This window comes from Osmerus mordax, chromosome 9 (genome assembly GCF_038355195.1).
Source record: "Osmerus mordax isolate fOsmMor3 chromosome 9, fOsmMor3.pri, whole genome shotgun sequence".
Taxonomy (NCBI): domain Eukaryota; kingdom Metazoa; phylum Chordata; class Actinopteri; order Osmeriformes; family Osmeridae; genus Osmerus; species Osmerus mordax.
The window spans coordinates 16687773-16713542 of NC_090058.1; the positions used below are offsets into that span (position 1 = coordinate 16687773).

The following is a 25770-nucleotide window of genomic DNA, read 5'->3' on the forward strand; positions in this document are numbered from 1 at the left end:
ACTCTGCATTGCAGCTGAACACAAACCTGCAACCACAGCAGACTACCAGACGTGAAGGGTAACATAGTCATGCCCTCCAGAACACACACTATCACACGGACACACACGCTAAGACCAATAGACACACACAGGCCAACACACACACAGACCTTGGTGACCTGTGGGTGTCCGAGAGGCCCGACGACTCTCAGCGCACTTGGCTGACGGCTAAATGGAAAGCGTTCTTAAAACGGTGAGCTAAGAGATAACATGGAGCGCTCACAGGCAGCTAGGCAGCCAAACGGGCTTCGAGGTGCTAATCAGCTGGGAAACTCTCACTGCTCTGGGAAGTAGCTGGAGATTGTGGTCGTTAGCGGGCGCAGGACCTGCGCCATGTCAGCGCCGGTCTAGACAGCAGCCATGTGTGAATGGATGACCTAACGCTCACATGGGTTGGAAACAAGTGCTCGCATTTTTGAAGGGAGGCACTGATAAGGTCTATGGCTTATGGGTAAGGGGATATAATGTGTGACAGATCGGTGGCTTGGGTTTTTACAGCATTTAGACATGCTTTGTTGTGTGACACTGGGATATGATTGAATCATATGATAACTAAGCTATTATCAGACTCGAGCAGATCCTGTAATTACCGCATTCAAATGACGACTGATCTCTCCGTCTCCATCTCTGAAGATGAGCATGCGTGATTTGTAAAACCTTCCGCCAAGTTTCGACTTTACAGCCTGGCACGGAAACATTCCTTGGCGTTCGGTGTGAAAGGGCGAATTGTATTTCAACCTAACACTGCTTCGTACCTACCGCTGCGGTTGGAAAAAACGAAGACAACGTGGGTGCCGGGTGCCCCAGTAGACATCGCTGCTTGCGACTCTCCCGCCCGGTCTTTGACTGACCGGTAAATCGACCAAAGAGAAAGTGAGGCGGGCGTAGAGGGAGGGGCCATTCAAATGATGCGGTGACTGCTGTGAAAGAGATGCTCCCAGCTTCTGTGGACTGAACACTTGCGCTTGTGAATGTAACAGTGCGAACGTGGACTCAACTGCTCTTTCTTCTATTGTAAACAAAGCAGACTGCTTTCATCCATTGCAACGAGCGACATGGCTTCAAAATGTCCAAAGTGCGACAAGACGGTGTATTTTGGTAAGTAGCCCAGTTACCAATTGACTTCTCTCTGTCAGCTAACCTTTAATCGATTGTAGCTAGCTAGCTGTTATCAATATTAAAGACTAACGTTAGACTATATAGAGATAGGCGTTAGCTGAACCATTTCTGTTACTACAGAAAACAATTAGGCCTATCGTTTTTTGTCTCAATTCTGTAAATAATTGTAGGCTATCTATCAGTAATGTAAGCAAGGCAAGGTGCCACGTCTTTCTTTTATCAAACGTTTAGTCTGTTGAATTATAATTGTATTCATTCATTGCATCACGGTAGCATGTCTAGACGTCTTGCTTGACCCTCGCAATGTTTGTACGCTAGTACACTGTTGTTCAGGATTGTATGGACCATAGTATCAATCCACGTTCACAGCATTCCAAAGATTAGGGTTACCTATTTGGGAACAAAAGTTGATGGTCACATTCCTTGTATTGTAAATAATTGACTACAGAAAAAACAGACCCGCGATCTCTGGGAAAAGGCTGAATACAAGCTCTACCAATGAGATAAATTCTAACTCCCGATCTATCGCCATAAAGTTATCGTTGAAATATGACAAATTTGATTTGCTGTGCTTGGCACGCACAACTATGCCAGTTGGCTTCGGAGTGTGTTTCCTGCGCTTCTTGCCCAGGGTGTGACAATACCATATGTTCAAAATGACCACTCCTTGGGGAGCTGTGTACTGTTCTGTGGTCAAGCTGTGTCCTAGGACCAGGCTGTTCTCAACCACATGACAGACAAACAAAGATGTACACAACCCCCCACTTCATTTAACTAGCAGTGCACATCAAAGGTAACATTATTATGCTGTCTTGATTTAGGCACAGTCACATGGGGTGTGTGTGTGTTGCTGCCAGCGGATTGAAATAAATACATTTACCCTTCAATGGTTTCATCCTAACTACACCTCACAGCACAGGAAAGCTGTCATGGGTTCAGAAAATCTATTAGAGGATGGAAGGGCTGTTGCATAACTCCAGAGGCAGAATGCTCTTTACAGCTGCTGCTCATGCAGCCAACAACTGGGTCCCTCCAGTCACTGAACTGGAATAACGCGCCCAAAATAATAATAATATGATCTCCTGAAAACAGCCATCATACACGTGTGATTAAACCACTGCTTTTGTGGTCTGTAATCCCAGCAGCACGTCTGTGAATGTGAGTCGATTCTCCTTTCTTATTCCTTTTCTTCTTTTTATGTAACTCACTGGGATCCTGCCTGTGGTTATTTTTACTATGACTGCTGGCTGAGAGAGGTGGGGTGTGGCTGTGTGTGTGTGCGTGTGTGTGTGTGTGAGTAGGAGTGTTCCCTGAGGCAGTCTTGACAGTGTTCATGGAGGCAGGCTTCTGTGTACAGTGATCTTGCTGTGATGTTACTATGATGTGTGATGTTACTATGATGTGTGATGGTCTGGGCATGTTTGACAGAGAAAGACAGGATGGGAGGAGAGAGGAAACTGTAGGCTACTATTGGGGTGTATGTGAAGACGTTGAGGTAGGATGATGAGGTCTGAACCAGGGTGAGGTAGGATGATGAGGTCTAGGTGAGGTCTGAACCAGGGTGAGGTTGTATGATGAGGTCTGGGTGAGGTACGATGATGAGGTCTGGGTGAGGTCTGAACCAGGGTGAGGTAGTACAATGAGGTCTGGGTGAGGTAGGATGATGAGGTCTGGGTGAGGTCTGAACCAGGGTGAGGTACTATGATGAGGTCTGAACCAGGGTGAGGTAGGATGATGAGGTCTGGGTGAGGTCTGAACCAGGGTGAGGTAGTATGATGAGGTCTGGGTGAGGTCTGAACCAGGGTGAGGTAGGATGATGAGGTCTGAACCAGGGTGAGGTAGGATGATGAGGTCTGGGTGAGGTCTGAACCAGGGTGAGGTTGTATGATGAGGTCTGGGTGAGGTAGGATGATGAGGTCTGGGTGAGGTCTGAACCAGGGTGAGGTAGTATAATGAGGTCTGGGTGAGGTAGGATGATGAGGTCTGGGTGAGGTCTGAACCAGGGTGAGGTACTATGATGAGTTCTGAACCAGGGTGAGGTAGGATGATGAGGTCTGGGTGAGGTCTGAACCAGGGTGAGGTAGTATGATGAGGTCTGGGTGAGGTCTGAACCAGGGTGAGGTAGGATGATGAGGTCTGAACCAGGGTGAGGTAGGATGATGAGGTCTGGGTGAGGTCTGAACCAGGGTGAGGTAGTATGATGAGCTCTGGGTGAGGTCTGAACCAGGGTGAGGTAGGATGATGAGGTCTGAACTAGGTCTGGGCGATATAACGAATATTAGAGATAATATCACAATAATTTTGACGACGATGTAAAATGTGAAAAAGTCGTGAATATCAAATATTTCAAACTCAAGCATACTTTTAAAATACTTTTTTTTTGCAGAAATACAATCAATTATTGAGTATACAAACACACACAAGAATGCAAGGGGTACATCACAGTACAAATCATACCAAAACATTATAAAGAGTACAGACATTAATTGGGGGCAAATGAAAATCATGTTCTTTTATTATTTAAAAGAAAATGCAAACATTTACATTTAGTCATTTAGCAGACGCTCTTATCCAGAGCGACTTACAGTAAGTACAGGGACATTCCCCCGAGGCAAGTAGGGTGAAGTGCCTTGCCCAAGGACACAACGTCATTTGGCACAGCCTGTAATCGAACCAGCGACCTTCTGATTACTAGCCCGATTCCCTAACCGCTCAGCCACCTGACTCCCATATCGAGACATATATCGAATATCATAAACATTTTGACAATATCGAGATATATATATTTTTTTATATATCTCCCAGCCCTAGTCTCAATGAGGGTGAGGTAGGATGATGAGGTTTGGGTGAGGTCTAAACCAGGGTGAGGTAGGATGACGAGGTCTGAACCAGGGTGAGGTAAGGATGACGAGGTCTGAACCAGGGTGAGGTAGGATGATGAAGTCTGAACCAGTGTGAGGTAGGATGATAAGGTCTGAACCAGGGTGAGGTAGGAGGACGAGCAGTGTTTCCCCTAGGTTTACATGACTTATGTAAATTAATAATATAATGGTAGGGGAAACACTGACGAGGTCTGAACCAGGGTGAGGTAGGATGACGAGGTCTGAACCAGGGTGAGGTAGGATGATAAGGTCTGAACCAGGGTGAGGTAGGATGATAAGGTCTGAACCAGGGTGAGGTAGGAGGACGAGGTCTGAACCAGGGTGAGGTAGGAGGACGAGGTCTGAACCAGGGTGAGGTAGGATGATAAGGTCTGAACCAGGGTGAGGTAGGAGGACGAGGTCTGAACCAGGGTGAGGGCGATGTGACAAGGTCCGGGTGAGGTCTGACACTCCCGGCCTCTCACCCTCAGAACGTCAGGGTGGCGATATCACAGAGGAATGCAAGACTGCTACTTTAAAAGGAGATTGTGGTTGCTTCCATCACCTAGCCTCCTTTACTCCCTGACTGCCCAGCAGAGGAGGAGAGCATGAGCTCAGGATAATATTGTCATAGGCCTGTCCACAACCTCCATAGGCAATACCTAATATAGTTAGTATGAGAATTTGCCATTTAGAGGTTCTACTGTTTTTGCAATTATTATTTTTTTGTCTCGGGAGCTACAAAAGGCAGGGCGCTGCCTTACTGTACCACCTGGTCTTCCAGCTGGCATGTGCCATCTCTTTTCCTACCTCTCTCTCTCTCTCTCCATCCATCTCTCTTCCTCCCCCTCTCCCTCCATCCATCTCTCTTCCTCCCCCTCTCCCTCTCTCCGCAGACACGCTTATAAAACATGTTTTATTAAACTTCTGTGGCTCTTCACTGTCTGGGTGGAAACTTCCATCTTACAAGCAAATGTCTGATCATTTTCCGCTAGGTCTTTATTTGGAAGCTGATAGCAGATGTTGTCTTAGTTGTGACTGAAAGGCATACGGGCACCCCAGCGCTCCTGCACGGCAAGACTCACGCCGCGAACCCTTTCTCTCTCCCCCCCTTCGCAGAAGGCTATCCGTCCTGTGTGAGAAACCGGTAGCCTATTACAGAATGTCTTTGCTCCTAATCCCCACGGGATTTCTGTGGATGAAAATCCAAATAAACTCCAAATAGAAGCGCAAGTGTAGGCAGAGGAGGAATGTGTGTGATTCCCTGAGGGCGGGCAGGTCAGGGTGACTCGTTCACTTCTCAGATGAACGGGAGGGCACGTCTGTCAGTCTGCAGATGCCTGTGCTACTGGACATTACACCGGGGACTATTGACTGGCATGTGACTGGGCCATGGACCCAGAGGGAAGTGTGTGTTTATGTGTGAGTGACTGGGGGGTGCGTGACTGGGGGTATGTGTGCTTTGTGACTAGCATGTGTGCTTTGTAGCTGTGTGCGTGTGACTGCGTGCGACTTTGTGTGTGTGTGATGGCGTGATTGTGTGCGCGTGCGTGTGTCAGTGCGTATGACTGTGTGATTGCATATGACAGAGTGTGTGCTGTGTGTATGACTATGTGTGTGTGATTGCATATGACTGTATATGTGTGTGTTTGCACATAACTGAGTGTGTGTGTGTGTGTGTGTGTGTGTGTGCGAGTGCACAGCGAAGCTCACTGAATCCAACTGAAGGCAGATCCGTCCTGACCTGGACTAAGACCGGTGATGTCTAGCAGCATGTTGTGCTGCATGTCAACTGGGTTAGCGAACTAAGATGAAGTCCTATTGGTGGCCTGCCATGGGATCCTCTCTCTTTCCCTTTCACTCTCTTTTTGTCCCTTCTTTTTATCTCCCCCTGTACTTGGTGTGGCCCCAGGCTCTGGATTCCTGTTCAGAATTGAAGTAAAGCGGAGGGGGGAGAGAAGGGAGGGGGACGGGACAGCTTTGCCTTCATTTAAACCGAGATACTCTCTAAGCGTCTCACGCATTATAATGGCCAACGACATCTCTATTCAGACAAGGCTGTCTCTGTCCCCGTCCGCTGGCCGAGCAGAATACCTTCCATCCTGCAGCGTCCCCTCAGCCCTCCTCTTACCTCCCCCCTCAGCCCTCCTCTTACCTCCCCCCTCAGCCCTCCTCTTACCTCCCCCCTCCCCTCAGCCCTCCTCAGCCCTCCTCTTACCTCCCCCCTCCCCTCAGCCCTCCTCTTACCTCCCCCCTCCCCTCATCCCTCCTCTTACCTCCCCCCTCAGCCCTCCTCTTACCTCCCCCCTCCCCTCAGCCCTCCTCTTACCTCCCCTCATCCCTCCTCTTACCTCCCCCCTCCCCTCAGCCCTCCTCTTACCTCCCCCCTCCCCTCAGCCCTCCTCTTACCTCCCCCCTCAGCCCTCCTGTTACCTCCCCCCTCCCCTCAGCCCTCCTCTTACCCCCCTCCCCTCAGCCCTCCTCTAACCCCCCCCCTCAGCCCTCCTCTTACCTCCCCCCTCCCCTCAGCCCTCCTCTTACCTCCCCCCTCCCCTCAGCCCTCCTCTTACCTCCCCCCTCCCCTCATCCCTCCTCTTAACTCCCCCCTCAGCCCTCCTCTTACCTCCCCCCTCCCCTCAGCCCTCCTCTTACGTCCCCCCCCCCCCTCAGCCCTCCTCTTACGTCCCCCTGCTCCTGCCTCCTCTGGAGCGTTGCGTAACCACGGGTGAAAGTGCTAAACCGGGGCCCTCTTTCCTCCACACCTCCTTTCAGCCTCCAGAATATCCTTTTTCATCCACATTTTATTTATTTGCCAGACGCCTTTAGCCGAAGCGACACACGAATAGTGCTCTCGCTCTGGTGGAGGTGACTCTGGGCCTGCTGGGTTGGTCCCTAAACAGGTTCATTACCTAGCATAGGTCTGTTGTGTAATGGAGTTATTAGGAAATTACCCATTGAATTCGGCCACTCTGTCTCTTTCTATCTAAATAGATTCAGCCCTTTTGACGGTCCCTCTTCCAGATTGAATCATGCACTGTTCCCGCCCCCAATTCTGCCTGGGAATCCATCCATGACAACAACAAACAAGGTTGAATCTCCTTTGCTAGTGTGTTGGGGTGGGGGGGGAGTAAAAGCACGTTTCACAGCCAGTGTAGCTGAACAGTAGCAACATTGTGAGATGCAGCTGAAAGAACCGGGCAGGGCCAGTATTCAGACCAGCGCTCTGAGTGAGCTTGTGCATTTCAAACAGTAGCCCACATAACAGGATATCTAACAGTATCTTATGTAACATCTAACAGCAGCCTATATAACAGTATATCTAACAGTAGTCTAAATAACATAAACCTATATAACAGTATATCTAACAGTAGTCTAAATAACATAAACCTATATAACAGTATATCTAACAGTAGTCTAAATAACATAAACCTATATAACAGTATATCTAACAGTAGTCTAAATAACAGTAACCTATATAACAGTATATCTAACAGTAGTCTAAATAACAGAAACCTATATAACAGTATATCTAACAGTAGTCTAAATAACAGAAACCTATATAACAGTATATCTAACAGTAGTCTAAATAACAGAAACCTATATAACAGTATATCTAACAGTAGTCTAAATAACAGAAACCTATAACAGTATATCTAACAGTAGTCTAAATAACAGAAACCTATATAACAGTATATCTAACAGTAGTCTAAATAACAGAAACCTATATAACAGTATATCTAACAGTAGTCTAAATAACAGAAACCTATATAACAGTATATCTAACAGTAGTCTAAATAACAGAAACCTATAACAGTAAATCTAAAAGTAGCCTACACAGCAGTCGCTAATAGCATCGTGGTTTGGGTGAATACTCAATTCCGATTTGTTGCAGGGTGTCCACTATTTTCAGATAATGGACACTTACTAAGTAGTTCCAGTGAAACTGTCTGTTCACCGTTTTAAATGTATGTGATTTGTTGATGAAAATCTTGATTGATTATCAGTAGCCTACACAACAGTAGCTTGATTGAGACCACTAACGGGCAGCTTGAGAGAGATGCCCGGCCCGATGGACACTGAGAACCCTGTCTAACATTGGCTAACCCAGGCTAACCCTGGCTAACACAGGCTAACCCAGGCTAACACTGTCTAACACAGGCTAGCCCAGTCTAGCCTAGTCTAACACTGTCTAACCCAGTCTAGCCCAGACTAACACAGGCTAACCCAGGCTAACACTGTCCAACCCAGTCCAACCCTGTCTAACACTGTCTAACCCAGTTCAACCCTGTCTAAAACAGCCCTGTAGAACTGTCCTTCACATAGTTAGCTGGAGCCCTACAGTTTCCAGTGTACAGTAGCATGCATGTAGAGGAACGCCATAGTGGCATGTCTGCTTGTGGTCGCTAGTCTAGTGTGCCATGTCCTGCCTTGTTAGGGTCGCAACGTGACCTAGTCAGGGGCCATGGTGAGGGGGAGGGAGGTAGGGAGGGGGACTGAGGCTAGCTGCAGAGAGGGTGAGGGGGAGGGAGGGATGGTGAGAGGGAGGGTGAGGGAGGGAGGATGTGGGAGGCGACCCAGAGAGAGTTCTCCTGACCAGTGCTGCCAGACAGGATGTGAGTTAACTACAGACCACTGACGTCACCCAGCAGACCTCACGAGGGCGGCCTCTCTAGAGAGGGTGGGGGGGAGGGAACCTCGCCTTGGCTGAGGCGACACGCCACCTCCTCAGCCACGTTTTCTCTTGGGTTGCATCAGCCACATGCAGCAGTAGAGGCAGATATACACATATCCCAGAGGCAGCAGTAGAGGCAGATATACACACATCCCAGAGGCAGCAGTAGAGGCAGATATACACACATCCCAGAGGCAGCAGTAGAGGCAGATCACACACATCCCAGAGGCAGCAGTAGAGGCAGATCACACACATCCCATAGGCAGCAGTAGAGGCAGATATACACACATCCCAGAGGCAGCAGTAGAGGCAGATATACACACATCCCAGAGGCAGCAGTAGAGGCAGATATACACACATCCCAGAGGCAGCAGTAGAGGCAGATCACACACATCCCAGAGGCAGCAGTAGAGGCAGATCACACACATCCCAGAGGCAGCAGTAGAGGCAGATCACACACATCCCAGAGGCAGCAGTAGTAGACAAGCCCAGAGTCCAGAGTCAGACATGCACGCAGCCTTGAGCGCAGCTGCCACATCAGTCCTACTAAACCACCAAGCACTTCAGAGACTAACTGCTTATCATTATGGGATGTTGAGCAGTGTGGCTCGAGCCCTCACTGGTGTCCTTGCTGAATGATTCTGCTGTGTCTCCGGGGTGGGGTGGCATGCCAGAGTGTGGCTTGAGGGCTGAATAGCCATTGTCTCGGGGCAGGTCAAAGGGGAGTCTGACCTTGAGGGTGGTTTGTTGTCCAGCGTAGCAGAAGGCGGAGAGGATACAGTGAGAGGAAGCCCGGGCCGCATGGCCTTCCTTCCTGCTGGGGAGGTGGAGGTGGGAGGGCGGAGACTGGGGGTTTGTGTCTCCGGTCCTTTTGTGTGTGCGCGCGCGCGTGTGTTTTTGTGTGTGTCCCTCTTTTCTTTGTCTCTCTGTGTACCTTTCATTGTACCTTTGTGCCCTGCACGTGCAGCCCTAGCCCCGGCCCTAGCCTATAGGCCCTCTGGAGGCAGGTGCAGGACAGCTAGCATGCGTGCAATGCAAATGCTAGGCGGGCTGGCTGGCCACCTAGACTCGGGTGGAGTACATTTACATTTAGTCATTTAGCAGACACTCTTATCCAGAGCGACTTACAGTAAGTACAGGGACATTCCCCCAAGGCAAGTATGGTGAAGTGCCTTGCCCAAGGACACAACGTCAGTTGGCATGACCGGGAATCGAACTGGCAACCTTCGGATTACTAGCCCGACTCACTCACCGCTCAGCCAACTGACTCCCCTAGAGTCAGTTGGCTGAGTAGAGCTGGGAAAGAAAGGGAGGGGTGGAGGGGGGGAAGAGAGAGGGGGGGAAGAGGAGGGGGGGAAGAGGAGGGGGGGGAAGAGAGGGGGGGGGGGAAAGAGGAGAAAATAGGGGATGGAGGGGGTGGGGAGGAGGGGCGGATGGAGGGGGATTGGACAGGTGGAAGAATGCAGGAGAGGATAGGGGAGAATGGAGGGACAGGAATAAGGAGGGAGGGGGGAGGTGGAGGGGGTTTCCAGTAGGAGGGAGCAGAACAGATGGGTCCACAGTGTGGTGGCCTTCAGCACAAATGAGCCCAACCAGGCATTACATGGAAATATTTACCCGAGTGTCTAACATCATGGCCTGATATGCACTAGGCTATATTTGGACAATTAAGAACGTTACCACATTTGAACGTTTTTTAACCGTCTTAATGTGTCACTCAAATACACGCCCTACTGCTCTGTGTGTGTGTGTGTGTGTGTGTGTGTGTGTGGGAACATGCAATGTGTGTTTGTGTTGTCAGTGAGTATGTGGGGAAAGAATGTAGATGGAGATTGATGGGTGGATAAGCGTAACACTGGAGTCATTTATGCTGATTAAAGAGCGATGGATGATGTTGCTCATCACATTTAATGGCATAATGTGCCCTCCTCTCTCTCTCAATCTCTTTCTCAATCTCTCCCATCATCGAGTCCCTTATTGCTTGATTGATTGATTGATTGATAGTCTTTCTTCAGCCATTTCACCACACACGCGCACACACACACACACACACACACTGTAATCATGTTATTGAGTGATAAGAGCACAGCGCCCCCTCCCCCGGCGTGCTTATTTATCTGCCAAGCTGAAGATCATCTACTCCTCTTCATCCCTCTCTCCATCCCTTCATCTCTATCTCAATCCCTCCCTCCCTCCTCACCTGTCCCCCTGGCCCCAGAGGTCTGCTAGCCTGGCAGGGTTGAGCTATGCCATCTCGTTAGTGTTTTCTAATTAAGGAGGTGTAATTATGCCTGTGGGGAGAGAGCCCATTAGAGGCCCTCTTCCCCGAACGCCCCTGCTTAAACCACTCGCTCCTTATTATCCTTCCCTAATTACACACACTGGATTGCTGCACAGCCAACCCATAAACCGGTCTCTCTCCAGTCCTCACACACACCAGACCTCCGCTCTCTCATACTGGTCTCTCTCCAGTCCTCACACACACCAGACCTCCGCTCTCTCATACGGGTCTCTCTCCAGTCCTCACACACACCAGACCTCCGCTCTCTCATACTGGTCTCTCTCCAGTCCTCACACACACCAGACCTCCGCTCTCTCATACTGGTCTCTCTCCAGTCCTCACACACACCAGACCTCCGCTCTCTCATACGGGTCTCTCTCCAGTCCTCACACACACCAGACCTCCGCTCTCTCATACTGGTCTCTCTCCAGTCCTCACACACACCAGACCTCCGCTCTCTCATACTGGTCTCTCTCCAGTCCTCACACACACCAGACCTCCGCTCTCTCATACTGGTCTCTCTCCAGTCCTCACACACACCAGACCTCCGCTCTCTCATACTGGTCTCTCTCCAGTCCTCACACACACCAGACCTCCGCTCTCTCATACTGGTCTCTCTCCAGTCCTCACACACACCAGACCTCCGCTCTCTCATACGGGTCTCTCTCCAGTCCTCACACACACCAGACCTCCGCTCTCTCATACTGGTCTCTCTCCAGTCCTCACACACACCAGACCTCCGCTCTCTCATACTGGTCTCTCTCCAGTCCTCACACACACCAGACCTCCGCTCTCTCATACTGGTCTCTCTCCAGTCCTCACACACACCAGACCTCCGCTCTCTCATACTGGTCTCTCTCCAGTCCTCACACACACCAGACCTCCGCTCTCTCATACTGGTCTCTCTCCAGTCCTCACACACACCAGACCTCCGCTCTCTCATACTGGTCTCTCTCCAGTCCTCACACACACCAGACCTCCGCTCTCTCATACTGGTCTCTCTCCAGTCCTCACACACACCAGACCTCCGCTCTCTCATACTGGTCTCTCTCCAGTCCTCACACACACCAGACCTCCGCTCTCTCATACTGGTCTCTCTCCAGTCCTCACACACACCAGACCTCCGCTCTCTCATACTGGTCTCTCTCCAGTCCTCACACACACCAGACCTCCGCTCTCTCATACTAGTCTCTCTCCAGTCCTCACACACACCAGACCTCCGCTCTCTCATACTGGTCTCTATCCAGTCCATCCTCCCAGTTCTAATACGAACACACAGAAGGGACTCCCACTACCCAGAAAGCATATGTCTGACTGGGAGGATCAGGTTCCAGAACCATCCTCCAGCTGATGTTTTTAGAGAGATGTCTTGTTGTGATCCAGCTCCAGTATCGGGACTCCTCACAGAGAAGGAGCGCTGAGCTTCCTTCCTCTCTGTTCCAGCTTCTCCTATTGGCCCTGGCGTGTTTAGAGCCCTCCCTCCTCTCTGTTCAAGCTTCTCCTATTGGCCTTGGCATGTTTACAGAGGGCCGTATTTCATCTTCAGCGGATACGTTTTCCTACTTATTGCTGATTCTATTAGTTGGCGTATGACTCCAATATTCAGTGGTAGAGGAGACAGGACAGGAAACTGGGCTGGGAGAGCTCTCTCTGTCTCTCTCTCTGGTCTCTCTCTCTCCCTTTCTCCCTCCCTCCCTCCCCAGATGGACCATGACAGGGCAGGAATGACAGTGCTGTGGCCCTACTGTCAGGTGTTCATCTCCGTTTTCCTCAGAGTAGGAAAGACTTTGGGCCTACGTACTGGTGACCGGGTCAGGGTATCACCAGAGGTCAGAGTTCCTCCTCCGCTAGTTTGGAAGTCTGGCTTTGTAAAAGTGCTGGGAGGTATTAGGTGAGCGTGAAACCACAGCGCAGCATGGGTTCTGGAGGGTTCTGGAGAGTTGCGTTAGAGAGTGCAGCGTAGTGAATCTAGCCAGGTCTGTGTTGACAGGACCGGTCTGAGCCAGATGCTGGAGGGCTTAGCTCAGGAGCTCCACAGCTAAGCAGCTTAATGCAGGTATCATATGTCTGGTGCTTTCTGGGCCCTGTCTCAATGAGGGTCCTCTTAACCATCATCATCATCATCAGCAGCAGCAGATCACCCACAACCAATCACACGCTGCCTCATGAGTAATGACACACAGGTCACGCTGCCAATGAAGGACGGACCTGGAGGTTTGTTTGGGCCTGGCTATGGTGCCACAGGAAAGCCGTGCTGTGCTGTATTGTCTTGTGTTTTGGGGGTTAGACTGAGCCACGGTGACCCAGCCGAGGCTGAACTCTGGACATAGCAGCTTTTCCCGCCTCATCAATATTGACGGCGCTGACTCCCACAGCAGAGGAAAGCCTCTGGGAAGTCCTGGAGTTTGGGTTGGTTTGTCCGAGTGCACACATTTACCCTCCTCTAGTTACCATAATGAGCGGAAGAGCCCTTTCATTAGAAAGGCGGGACACAGTCTCTCGCTCTCTCGCCCAAACACTTGTCTCTCACTCTCTCTCTCTCTGTCACTATGTATCACTCTCCCTCTCTGTCTCTCTCAGATGCTATATATGGGATGGGTGGAGGGACAGGGAGAAGGATAGCAGGCAGGGCCACCAAACTCACACACACACACAGACCTGTCTGGGTTGTAACTCAAACCTCACATGCTCGTTGATCAGACAGACACTACAGCCCTATAAACCAAGGAGCTGTTGGAACTGTGCAGCTTCATCTCCCACACACACAATGACAGGGGCAGGGGGGCACCCCCCCCCCCCTCCCCCCCGGCTGAAGTGTCCTAGGCCTGGGAGTGTAGTGAAGTGTCTGTTGGTGGAGTTGTCCCTATCTCTGGCCTCTCTGACAGCAGTTGTTGTGTGTGTGTGTGGGTATACTCTGCAAAGAGGTCCTCGTTCCTTTTTGTTTTAGTGTAATTGACAGTGAAACAGCCAGGCTGATTGGAGATAGAGCCAGCCCTGTGGGCAGTTCCGGGGGGGGGGGGGGGGATGCAGGGCTGTAAAACAATCCTACTCAGGCAGGAAAGGTTAACGTTAATAGGGAGAAAGCGGAGGAAGAAAGGGGGGGGGGGGGTGAAGAGAGCATGGAGGGAGTGAGGGAGGGAGTGAGAGAGATGAGGGAGGGAGGGGGAGAGACAGATGACGGTGTGGGAGGGAGGGAGGGAGGGAGGGAGAGATGAGGGTGAGGGAGGGAGGGAGGGAGGGGGAGAGAGAGATGAGGGTGTGGGAGGGAGGGAGGGAGGGAGGGAGGGAGGGAGGGAGGGAGGGAGGGAGGGAGGGAGGGAGGGAGGGAGGGAGGGAGGGAGGGAGGGAGGGAGAGCGATGAGGGAGGGAGAGCGATGAGGGAGGGGAGAGAGAAAGACGGAGGGAGAGAGGGAGAGGGAGAGAGAGGGAGTGTAAAGGGACCCTGGCGTCCGGCTGACTGTGTCCTGGCGACCGTGATAAGAGAAGGTGTTTCCTCCAAGGGCTTGGCTGCCCCTGCCCCTCTACCCTGCACCATTGTTAACACTGTCGTGTGTTATGATGTATAAATGGAAGAGTATAATTAGGACCCCTCCGACCAGGTCTGGGAGGGAGGGAGGGAGGGAGGGAGGGAGGGAGGGAGGGAGGGAGGGAGGGAGGGAGGGAGGGAGGGAGGGAGGGAGGGAGGGAGGGAGGGAGGGAGGGAGGGAGGGAGGGAGGGAGGGAGGGAGGGAGGGAGGGGGATGTACAGAGCGATGTGGATTGGCTGTGGAGACTGCTGTCCAGCTGGACTTATGTCTGTCTATCCCACTGGGACCAGCACAACATCCTGGTGTGTGTGTGTAATGTGTGTGTGAAAGTTCCTACTACAGCCTTTCAAACTGGATTTAGTCTGGCACACAGATAAATCGTCATACTGTCATTTATCAAGCTATGAATATCCCCTTTCCACACAGTTATCCTCTGAGAAAGCTTCTTTCTAAGAGGATACAAAGACCAGAAAGCCCTAATGGATTTGAAAAAAAGAGAGAATTTGGCCCAGTTAAAGGTAGTCCCAAGTCTTCCATGAATGCTGCACTGTAATGAAATCTATTCACTAATCATCTTTTTGCTCCCCCCCACCCCCCCCCCCCCCCCCATCCTGCCTCGTGTAGCTGAGAAGGTGTCATCGCTGGGGAAGGACTGGCACAAGTTCTGTCTGAAGTGTGAACGCTGCAACAAGACTCTGAACGCAGGGGGGCATGCTGAGGTACGCCACACACGCACTGTACACACACTGTACACACACACACACTCAAATGTGGACTCCAGCACATGCAACAAACCGTATGTAGGGTAGATGATCAGTGAGTATTGGAATGGGGGAAGGGGATTATTGCAGTGGTCGAAGTATTGATCATGTAACATTCCACTCATTCAGATGGGCTCATCAGCTCTCTCCTCTCTCTCTAATCCCATCACACTGACTACTGATGACCCACAGCACACCCACTATGTGCTAGCGTTCTGTGCTCAGGGTCTATGCTGGCATTCCCCTTTCTGGGAGCTGTGCTTAAATTGTGTGCTAGCGTTGTGCGCTAGCGTTGTGCGCTAGCGTTTTGTGCTAGCAATGTGTGCTGGCATTGTGTGCTAGCAATGTGTGCTAGCATTGTGTGCTAGCATTGTGTGCTAGCAATGTGTGCTAGCAATGTGTGCTAGCAATGTGTGCTAGCAATGTGTGCTAGCATTGTGTGCTAGCATTGTGTGCTAGCGTTCCCCTTGCTGGGGGCGATCTGCAGACAGAGCCATTACTGGGATGAGGCCGGCTCATCTCCCCCTCAGGCTCGGGGCTTATGTTATTGCCTGCCTGACCTCTACTAACGTGCAGTGTCCACCTCGACTCTCTGTGACAGTGTGTGTGTGTCTCCATAGTAAGGAGAGTGTGTGCGTTCCGCCCATAGAGATACAGGACCTGCTTCCTGTCTCTACAGAGTGCTGGACACTGAAGCAATTGCCCAGCAAGCCCCAGAGGATGCCGCTCCGTCTTTTAATCCCAACATATGATTACATGTGCATGTTCTCTCGGCCTCTCTGTCGCTCTCTGTCGCTCTCTGTCTCTCTCTGTCTCTCTCTGTCTCTCTCTGTCGCTCTCTGTCTCTCTCTGTCGCTCTCTGTCTCTCTCTGTCTCTGTCCACTCCATGGATAGCACCCAAATACCGCCCTCGGCTGTGTGTTGCCATGACAAGAGCCTGACTGCACTCGGAAAAAGTCTGTGCCCTATCGTCATGGAAACGGACAAGGGGCTATGAGCTGGGGTTGGAGGGGGGGGGGGAGGGGAGTGTGTGAGGGGGGGATTAAGGAATGCTTTGGCATTGCTGGATGGAGGGTTGGATAAAGAGAGCGGACGGCGATATCTAATCCTAGACCCAGTATGCAGAGGTCAGAGAGCCAGCAGCCCCATAGCTGGCCTCCCGAAGGAGGACGGCGAGGGAGGGGGTGAAGCCCAGCGCGACCTCTCGTCCGTGGGCCGAGAGAGGACCGCAGCTCCCTGGGGGGGTTCCGGCTCATGGTCGTAGGTGGGGACTGTTGTCTTAACAGTAAGATGGTGGCTGTGCCCCCCAAGGCTTCAAGGGGCGGGGTGGATGGATAAATGATTAAATAGATGATAGGTCAGATGCTCTGATTGGTGGATGAAAGGACAGATGGGTGGATGTGTGAGTGAATAAAAGGATGCATGGTTGAGTGATGCATGGTTGAGTGATGCATGGTTGAGTGATGCATGGTTGAGTGATGCATGGTTGAGTGATGCATGGTTGAGTGATGCATGGTTGAGTGGATGGATTGATGGATGAGCAGATGGATGGATTTTTGAATGTATGGATTCTGGATAGTTTGTTGATAGATTATTTGTTGGATCAGATGTTAGTTTATTTCCTCCAGGAACACAAAGACACTTATTGAGAGACTTTCTGCACTTGTTGGTTAGTTGTAACTGCTTTAACTGCTTGTACTGTCTGTGAATTATATTACTGTTGATTGCTTTCCTCCAAGTACACTCTGGTACCACTGGTGGTACTCGTGCCCTCTTCTAGTGGTACGCGGAGGAATCTCTGAAATATTTAAATACCTTAACCATGATATCATTGAAATGTGATTAAAAATACGTTTTGCCTTCCTTATAATATTTTAGGGCATTTTATTTCGTTGTGTATAATCATTGACCTATGCACTTTTTGTAAAGCTCTCTCGTGAGTCGCTTTGGATAAAAGCGCTAAATGAACACGTAAAATGTAAACGTAATAGTTGAATAGATTGATTGATGTGTGAGTGTATGGATGGATGGATGGATGGGCGTGGATGGATGGACGTGTGTGGGTGTGTGGATGGATAGATGAATAAGACGGATGGATGTGTGGGTGTATTGTCAAATCAAGATGTGCAAAGGGTGCTGCCAAGAAGCTTCCTGGTGGGACCAGGAAGTGGAGGACGGGACCAGGAAGTGAGTGGGTGGGGCTGGGATGGATAAGCCATCTGTATGGTCTGGATGGTGCTGCAGTAAAACAGAAGCACAGATTGTAGATCATTGTTGTTCAAGGACTGGGCCAGGCCAGGCCAGGCCAGGCCAGAGCAGACTTGGGGACAAAGACACGTGTGAATGCATCGTTGTCCTGAGAGAACCATTAGTGCTTAGTCAGCGACGTTCGCTATGCCACCGAAGGACGTGTGTGTTTCTGTGTGACGCCAGCGCTCTTTCGCACGGTCAATACACCAGAACAGAGCGGCGCTCGCTGCCCCAGGGCATTCTGGGAGAAGAAACTCGTGCGGCTCTGAGTCCGGAGATGCCACGTGTGGTGAGGTGCATTGTGGGGTAGTGTGTTTCCCTGGCATCCGTGGTGTGGGCGTGGTTCCCATGGCGCCGGTGCCACCCTTATCCTCTTCATCCTCCTCTGGACTCGAAGGCAAACACGCACACACACACGCATATGAACTCAGTCACTCACACACCCTCAGCCTCCTCTCTGTCACACACACACGCCCTCTTTCAAGTGCCCCTCGCTTTTCAACTTTGCTCAAATCCTGAGGCCCAGTTTCCCAGACATGGATCAAGCCTAGTCCTAGACTAAAACCTTTTCAATGGAGATCTTCATTCCAGAGTTACAAGGGGCGGTGGTCGAAATCATCCCTACGAAACGGGACAACCCTTCAAGACTCCGATACATCAGTAGCCCATTGATGCTGAACCTGAGCTCTATTTCAGGTGTCATATGCCATCAAAGGGAGGAGATGCGACATGGAATGATGTCCTGCACTTCTCAGCCTTAAAGCGATGTTAGAACGAGCTGCTCGAGACATCAGCATACTAGCGATGTGTAATAGCCTTTTGCTGTTCCTTTTGCTGCTACTGGTGGCGGAGCTGGTTGCTCGTTATAAAGAAAAACGCCTGGAATACATTGAAATGGCATTCAACTAAGACAATGGTTATCATATTTTTGTAAATCTTTATTCATTAAGAAAAGACTTAATCATTGCCGATGATTTCCAAGGTAGGGGCAATGGGTGTGTTGGGATTGAGCCCGACTGTATACAGACACTTCAACACAGACACCCTCACTCTCCAGATACGTTTTCCCACTGTTGGTGTTTGATGGATCAACAGTCAGTCTCCTGGATACTGTTGATGTCATTATCTGGTGGAGGAAGTGACACGGACAGCACTGTGAAATGGAAAGTGGAACGCCAGCCAGATTCCTTTTTTCACACACTATCTCACATTCTCTCTCCCCCCAGATACACACGCATGCACACGCATGCACACAGACAGACACGCACACACACTCAATATTGAATTCTAACTTATTTAAAAGATGTTTGTCTATTATTGTATGATCACATTATGAATTATGGCAGTCCCTTGAAGATTAAGACGGATATTGCCAAGCTGCGGTTGTCAGTTCCAGTCTCATGTCATTTATTAACTGTCCTTCTCCTCTCTCCTCCTCCTCTCCTTTCTCTCGTCTCTCTTCATCTCTCCTTTTTCGGCCTATCCCTCCTCTCAGTCACATGCACCGAATAGCATTTTGTCATCAGGACAGTGACATTCTTTTGACACTGGCAAGCAACATCTGCGCAGTGGCATCCAAAAACCAAAAAAATACTGTACATAAAAAAATACTCACAGCATCAGAAAATATACAAAGATGGAGTAGAAGCAAAATATCACAAGGAAAGATGCAAAAAAAACATACAACAATGAAACGAAAAACTAGCAGCAGCTTCCCAGTTTAACGTGTCTTCTCTGTCCTCCAGCACGATGGAAGGCCCTACTGCCACAAGCCCTGCTATGCTGCCCTCTTTGGGCCAAAAGGTGCGACGCACATCACTGCCGATCCCACAAACGCATGCTTTATTTCAAAGCGGTAGTGTCGAGTGAGACTAACGTTTTCTGGGGTCCCTGCCTTGTGGCGTCCCGCAGGTGTGAACATCGGCGGGGCGGGCTCCTACGTTTACGAGGCTCCGGTCAACAGCCCGCCTGCCCCCACCGCCGTAGACTCCGCCCCCGACCCGGAGAAGAAGGTGACTGCTGCGCCCACCAGGGCGCTGGTGAAAGGTAAAGGCTTTTTCGCGTGCGCTACTCTGCGATCGTCTAGTACGGTCTGGTGCGTAGTCGGTGTGAACCCAAGATCACCCCTGCGGACTACAGTGCCTTTTGTGCGTGTGTGTGCGTGCGTGCGCACAAGATACATGAGAGTATTGACTGACGAGGGGAAAAACAGCTGAAGGGGAAATTGCGGTGAACTTCCTTCCTACTGGAAGTGCTGAGTGTTCCTGGGGGGGCAGGTGCCAGGTTGTGGGCGGGGCGGGGGGGCGTTTTGCGCTGAGTCATGGCTAGAGGACCTGCTGGGGGGGGGGGCGTGGGGGGGGGCAGAGTTGTATCAACAGGAGCAGGCCACAGGGCTGCAGTCCTATGTTTAGATCGAGTCCGTTTGTGTCGTCACATTTTATACAGTGTATTATATATATATCTCCTCTCTCTCTCTCAGCTGCCAGCATCACCACCTTCTCTGGAGAGGCCAACCTGTGTCCTCGGTGCAACAAGAAGGTCTACTTTGGTGAGGGACTTTCTCCCTGCTCCACCGGCTTTATCTGCTCTACCTGCTTTATCTGCTCAACCTGCTTTATCTGCTCTACCTGCTTTATCTGTTCTACCTGCTTTATCTGCTCTACCTGCTTTATCTGCTCTACCTGCTTTATCTGCTTTATCTGCTCTACCTGCTTTATCTGCTCTATCTGCTCTACCTGCTTTATCTGCTCTACCTACTTTATCTGCTCTACCTGCTTTATCTGCTCTACCTGCTTTATCTGCTCTACCTGCTTTATCTGCTCTACCTGCTTTATCTGCTCTACCTGCTTTATCTGTTCTACCTGCTTTATTTGTTCTACCTGCTTTATCTGCTCTACCTGCTTCATCTGTTCTACCTGCCCTCGTGGTGGAAACCTGGGAAGTGGTTTGTTTGCTTACCATACATGTGTGTGTGTGTGTATCACAGCTGAGAAGGTGACATCGCTGGGGAAGGACTGGCATCGTCCCTGCCTGCGCTGTGAGAGATGCAGCAAGACCCTGACTGCTGGGAGCCATGCAGAGGTGAGGGAGGGAGGGAGGGAGGGAGGGAGGGAGGGAGGGAGGGAGGGAGGGAGGGAGGGAGGGAGGGAGGGAGGGAGGGAGGGAGGGAGGGAGGGAGGGAGGGAGGGAGGGAGGGGAAGAAAGCGATGGAGGTAGGAGAAAGAAATAGAAGGGGATGAAGGGAGGGGAAGTAGGTAGGTAGAAATGGAGAAAGGAATGGAGGGAGAGAGTAATGTGGATGAAAGAGTGCAGAAGACTAAAACAAAGGGAGGGTTCATGGAAGGGTTAGGTAGTGAATGTAGACAGAGGTTCTGTTAAATGTGTTCAGATACATCTGTACCACGAAGCGCTCTGTGTTGTGTTTCCCCCCCCCCCCGCAGCATGACGGTCAACCTTACTGCCACAAGCCGTGCTACGCTGTCCTGTTTGGGCCCAAAGGTTGGTACGCCTCCCGTCTCTAATGTGTTCTCCAAATAAACACTAGGTGGTGCTATCGTGCCATGCAGGCTCCTGCTGTTTGAATAGAACTGCGTTGGGCACAGTTACACTGAGCATGACGCATGGATGTCCTTGATCACAGTTAGCGCCCTGAGCCACGCATGGCTGTACTTGTGCACAGTTAGCGCCCTGAGCCACGCATGGCTGTACTTGATCACAGTTAACGCCCTGAGCCACGCATGGCTGTCCTTGTGCACAGGAAGTGTTGCATAATGTGCGTGATTGGCACATAGTCTTCCCATGTCATGTGTGTTCACTGACAAACTGTTTCTCTGTTGCACCACACGAGGCCCAGCCCAGAAGCATTCTTTTGCAAGTTGCAATATCCGAAACGTGGCGCGTGCGCTTGTGTGTGCGTGTTTTCCAGGGGTGAACACAGGCGGAGTAGGAAGCTACATCTACGAGAAGGAGCCCGGTGCAGTCACTGAGCCCTGAGGAGCCTGAGCCTCGAGACGCACCATCACCACCTTCCACAGTATTAGATTATTATATATTATTATGTTTATTATTAGATATGTTTTTCTACCCCTCACCCACAGCCCCCCCCCCCCCCCCCCCCCTCAGCCTCCACCCCAGACCCCAGAACCCCAGCGTCTAGCCTCTAGCCCACAGAACCCCAGCCTCTAGGCCCTCGCCTTCCAGCACCTGTCCTCTCTGCTGGTCTCCCCAGCCCCAGTTTGCCCTCCGACCCCAAAACCAGGATCAACAGGGAGGACATTACTGGGCACTAATCACATATGCAGTGGCAGGGTCTGAATAGTCTCCACTACTGCATAGTACTGTATATATACAGTACAAATGAGTACTACTATAGTAGTTGGTCGTGTTCCTGAGGTCTGATTGTCCTCCTGGATCACCCGCATGTACTGTTAGAGGCAGAGCTGGCCCAGGACTTTTATGTCAGTGCTGTGCCCCCCCCCCCCCCCGCAGCCCCCCCACCCCGCAAACACTCTGTTACCCCCCCCAACACTGAAAAGTCCTCCTTTATGGCATCGTAACGGCTTATGTCATGTTTACACATTAAATCTCACTTGTAGTGAACTGCAATCAAACCGACTTCTTTTATTTTCAATATATTTCACGTTGAGAAGCCCTTTCGCTACGGTTCGATCTGAGGGACTGGGGGTGAGGGGGTGGGAGAGGTGGGAGACGTGCTCTGGGGGTGAGGGGGTGGAGCACTGACAGGAACATGCTGACAGGTTGAGGAGTCTGGCCTCTGAGACACATGCTGCAGGTGCTGTTCAGGAGCAGCTACATAACCAGGACGGCGTTTAGGACCCACATGTATCATTTGGCTGCCCGTCAACATTCCTGATCAAAAATGACAATGGGGAAGAAAGAAAAATCTGGGGTAAAGTAAAAAAAAAAACGTCTGGTTATTATTTAAAGAGGATTATTTCAAGACATGGGTCTCCTGTTACAGGATGACAAGCAATGTTCTGGACCTTGAAAACTGTTATATTTGGATTTTAATTGATTTTATTTGTTCATTTTGTCTAAAGACAAGGTTTATTTATTGGTTTGTTAAGACAATACCTGGAGCATTTCATGAGGCACTGTACTGTGGGAGAAATGAAGGAATAAAAGATGAACAAATCTCCACAGTAACACGTTTTATTGGAGCAAGTATTACCCTGTTGATCTTTATTTTCCCCTATGACGTTGAGTTATATGAACCATTACCTTTTGCCTGTAGAAGGTAGCTTATAGAACCATAGATCAGAACCTATGCTGACAAATCATTCTAGAAGGAAGAATGTGCTTTAGTATTCTATGACTGTTACTGTCGTCGTGTTTATTATGAACTATTCTGTATAGTGGAACCTTGTTTCAGGACTCACTGTTTGTAGGAAAAACAAGGCTGTACCCAAGTCCTGCTGCTTTGAATTTGTAATCCCTAATAAAACTTTCTATACTGTTGACCAGCTTCTTGTCATGACTTCCTGCTTGAGTTTAGTCATGAACCATGGGTGGCTCTCAGTTAACCACAACGACAATGACAAAGGACATGGGATGTTTAGTTGGACCAGATCATGATGTTACTAGATGTTGTTAAGATGGGTAATCAGGATCTCAAAAGTTTCTACAACAACACGCGATCGCAGACCTTGACTGCAATTATTAACTATCTAATCTGCTTGTAGTTCATATCAGCACCCAACGTGACTTTTATACAAATTCTCTCCACCACCCTGTAAAACCTATAAATAATTTAACAATTTCCCTCTGAGGGATCAATAAAGATCTAATCTAATCTATGCGTACTTTGTAAATATAAACCGTATATATTGTATATCCATCTTCCTGTTTCTCTACCTACCTACCTCTCTCTCCTTAGTATCATTTGTATCCATGTAAGATGAGTAGCTCCAGCTACCATGTTAACCTTCACCCTACCCAACCCTGCAGCCCTCCAGCCCTGCCCACCTGTCCCCCGCCGCAGTCTGCAGCCCTCCAGCCCTGCCCACCTGTCCCCCGCCGCAGTCTGCAGCCCTCCAGCCCTGCCCACCTGTCCCCCGCCGCAGTCTGCAGCCCTCCAGCCCTGCCCACCTGTCCCCCGCCGCAGTCTGCAGCCCTCCAGCCCTGCCCACCTGTCCCCCGCCGCAGTCTGCAGCCCTCCAGCCCTGCCCACCTGTCCCACGCCGCAGTCTGCAGCCCTCCAGCCCTGCCCACCTGTCCCCCGCTGCAGTCTGCAGCCCTCCAGCCCTGCCCACCTGTCCCCCGCCGCAGTCTGCAGCCCTCCAGCCCTGCCCACCTGTCCCCCGCCGCAGTCTGCAGCCCTCCAGCCCTGCCCACCTGTCCCCCGCCGCAGTCTGTAGCCCTCCAGCCCTGCCCACCTGTCCCCCGCCGCAGTCTGCAGCCCTCCAGCCCTGCCCACCTGTCCCACGCCTCAACACGCAGCCTGTCAACATAACACCTATCCCCTCCAGTAGCTGTGGGAGTGTGTGTGTGTGTGTGTGTGTGGGAGGTACAGCAGGACAGCAGCCTTCACCGCTCCATTTACCTGCCATCACAGTGGAAGGCCGTCTCCCTCTCTCCATCCCTCTTCCTGCCTCTGTGGAAACAGGAGTTAGAAAAAGCAATATTATCATTGCTTAGGGCATTTGTAATTATATGTGTGTTTCACCTGTTCAGGGAGATGAATTACCATGCATACCATGTATAGATCAAGTTCTTAACTGACTTAGTTACCTGGCCTCGACTGAGAGGATTGGAGTTAAAGTGAAGTTAACTGTCATAGAAGAGGGATTTAGTTTCAGCTTACTTTTACAGTTGATTAATGACCCTGTTTAAAAGGTGATTTTCATTAGTGTGATTTGTAGACATGAGGTTGACATTAATGTGTTTATGGTGACAGGGTTCACACATGCACACGCACACAGTAAGAGTGATTGACAGTTCAAGGAATGCTTTCCGCCTACTGGAGAGTTTCAGCCTGACATCGCTTAGGAAAAACGTGCTGGATTTTCATTTCTCGAACAAGGAACAAGAACTGCTGCATTGCTAACCTCCGACACACACACTCAAACACTTCCATACGCACACAAACACACCAATAGACTTTCAGACAGATTGTGAAGTTGTGGTCTGTTCTGGTACAGTATATAAGCCTATAGCAACAGTACTGTTGGCCAAAGTACATAAACATATTTAGTGGGTTCCCAAAACTGTGGAAACAGGACAATTGAATCGCTGTGACCTGACTGGACCACACAGTTCTGTTCCCTCCCATGGAAACAATGTGGTAGCCTGGATACCAAACAGAAGTCCATTCAGCTAACAAGCTATGCAGCCTCACTGGGCTGCCAACAGACAACTCTTATTGTTTTAAATCAGCCTCCTTCAATTACGACAGATAGCCCTCTTGGCCACAGACCTACACACACACTCACACTGGGCCAAGAGTTTTTGAATGAAACAGTGCCATTTCAGATTAAGGCAGATTAAGCATAGGGGTTCCGTTGGGATTGTACTCCAGAACTATCAGTGTTCCAGAAGAGCTGTGGAATGTGTGACCTCACAAAGGCCCAACCTCAGCCCCTCTCAAATTCAAATCCCACAAACCGAACCGCCTCTAAGGAAGAAAATCCACCCATGCTTTCCAAGGACTCTCCGTTCACCAGAATAAAGAGGTAAAAAGTTTAGAAACAACCGTACTCTTCTGAGCCACAGCTTCTTCATGGCAGAGAAAATATATTTTGCCTTACATCATAAAATAATATTTCCTCCGTCTACAATAAATCCTCAAATAGAACAGTCTGTTGGGGACATAAAAGACCAAGAGATCCGATTTATCTACCAGCTGTCTTGAGCTTTCAGTACACCAGCCAACAGTCTCACTGGATGGGAAAAAGAGTATGGGTCTCTAGCATGTGACCAGGTCCACTCTCCGGGGACCCCAACTCCACCCACGGGCCCACCCCCTCTACCCCACAATCCATCGTCCCTACTTGAAACCAGAACTCAAAAACAACAGAATTCATACAGTACTTTAGTTTTTATCCATTATAGTCCATTCATCTGTTTTACAATTGTCTCCTTTTTCAGGTCTTGAGAAATTCGTCAATCTAACAGCCAGTCAGTCAGTTAGTCAGTCAGCCAACCAGTTATCAAGCTATCCAGTCAGCCAGTCAGCCATGGCAACAGAGAGGAGACTTGGGGAGCAATCCGGGAGCGTATCCGTAGCGACAGCTGAGCCTCC

General features: G+C 50.2%; 1 protein-coding gene across 1 annotated transcript; it reads left to right on the forward strand.

Annotated features, from left to right (window-relative positions):
- Nucleotides 1–999: 999 nt before the first annotated feature.
- On the forward strand, nt 1000–22187 carry crip2 (cysteine-rich protein 2). Its single transcript, XM_067242652.1, has 8 exons — nt 1000–1137; nt 15124–15218; nt 19256–19313; nt 19422–19556; nt 19990–20058; nt 20497–20591; nt 20951–21008; nt 21436–22187. The coding sequence occupies exons 1-8, from the start codon at nt 1095–1097 to the stop codon at nt 21501–21503; spliced, it is 621 nt and encodes a 206-aa protein (XP_067098753.1). The 5' UTR covers nt 1000–1094; the 3' UTR covers nt 21504–22187.
- Nucleotides 22188–25770: the final 3583 nt, after the last annotated feature.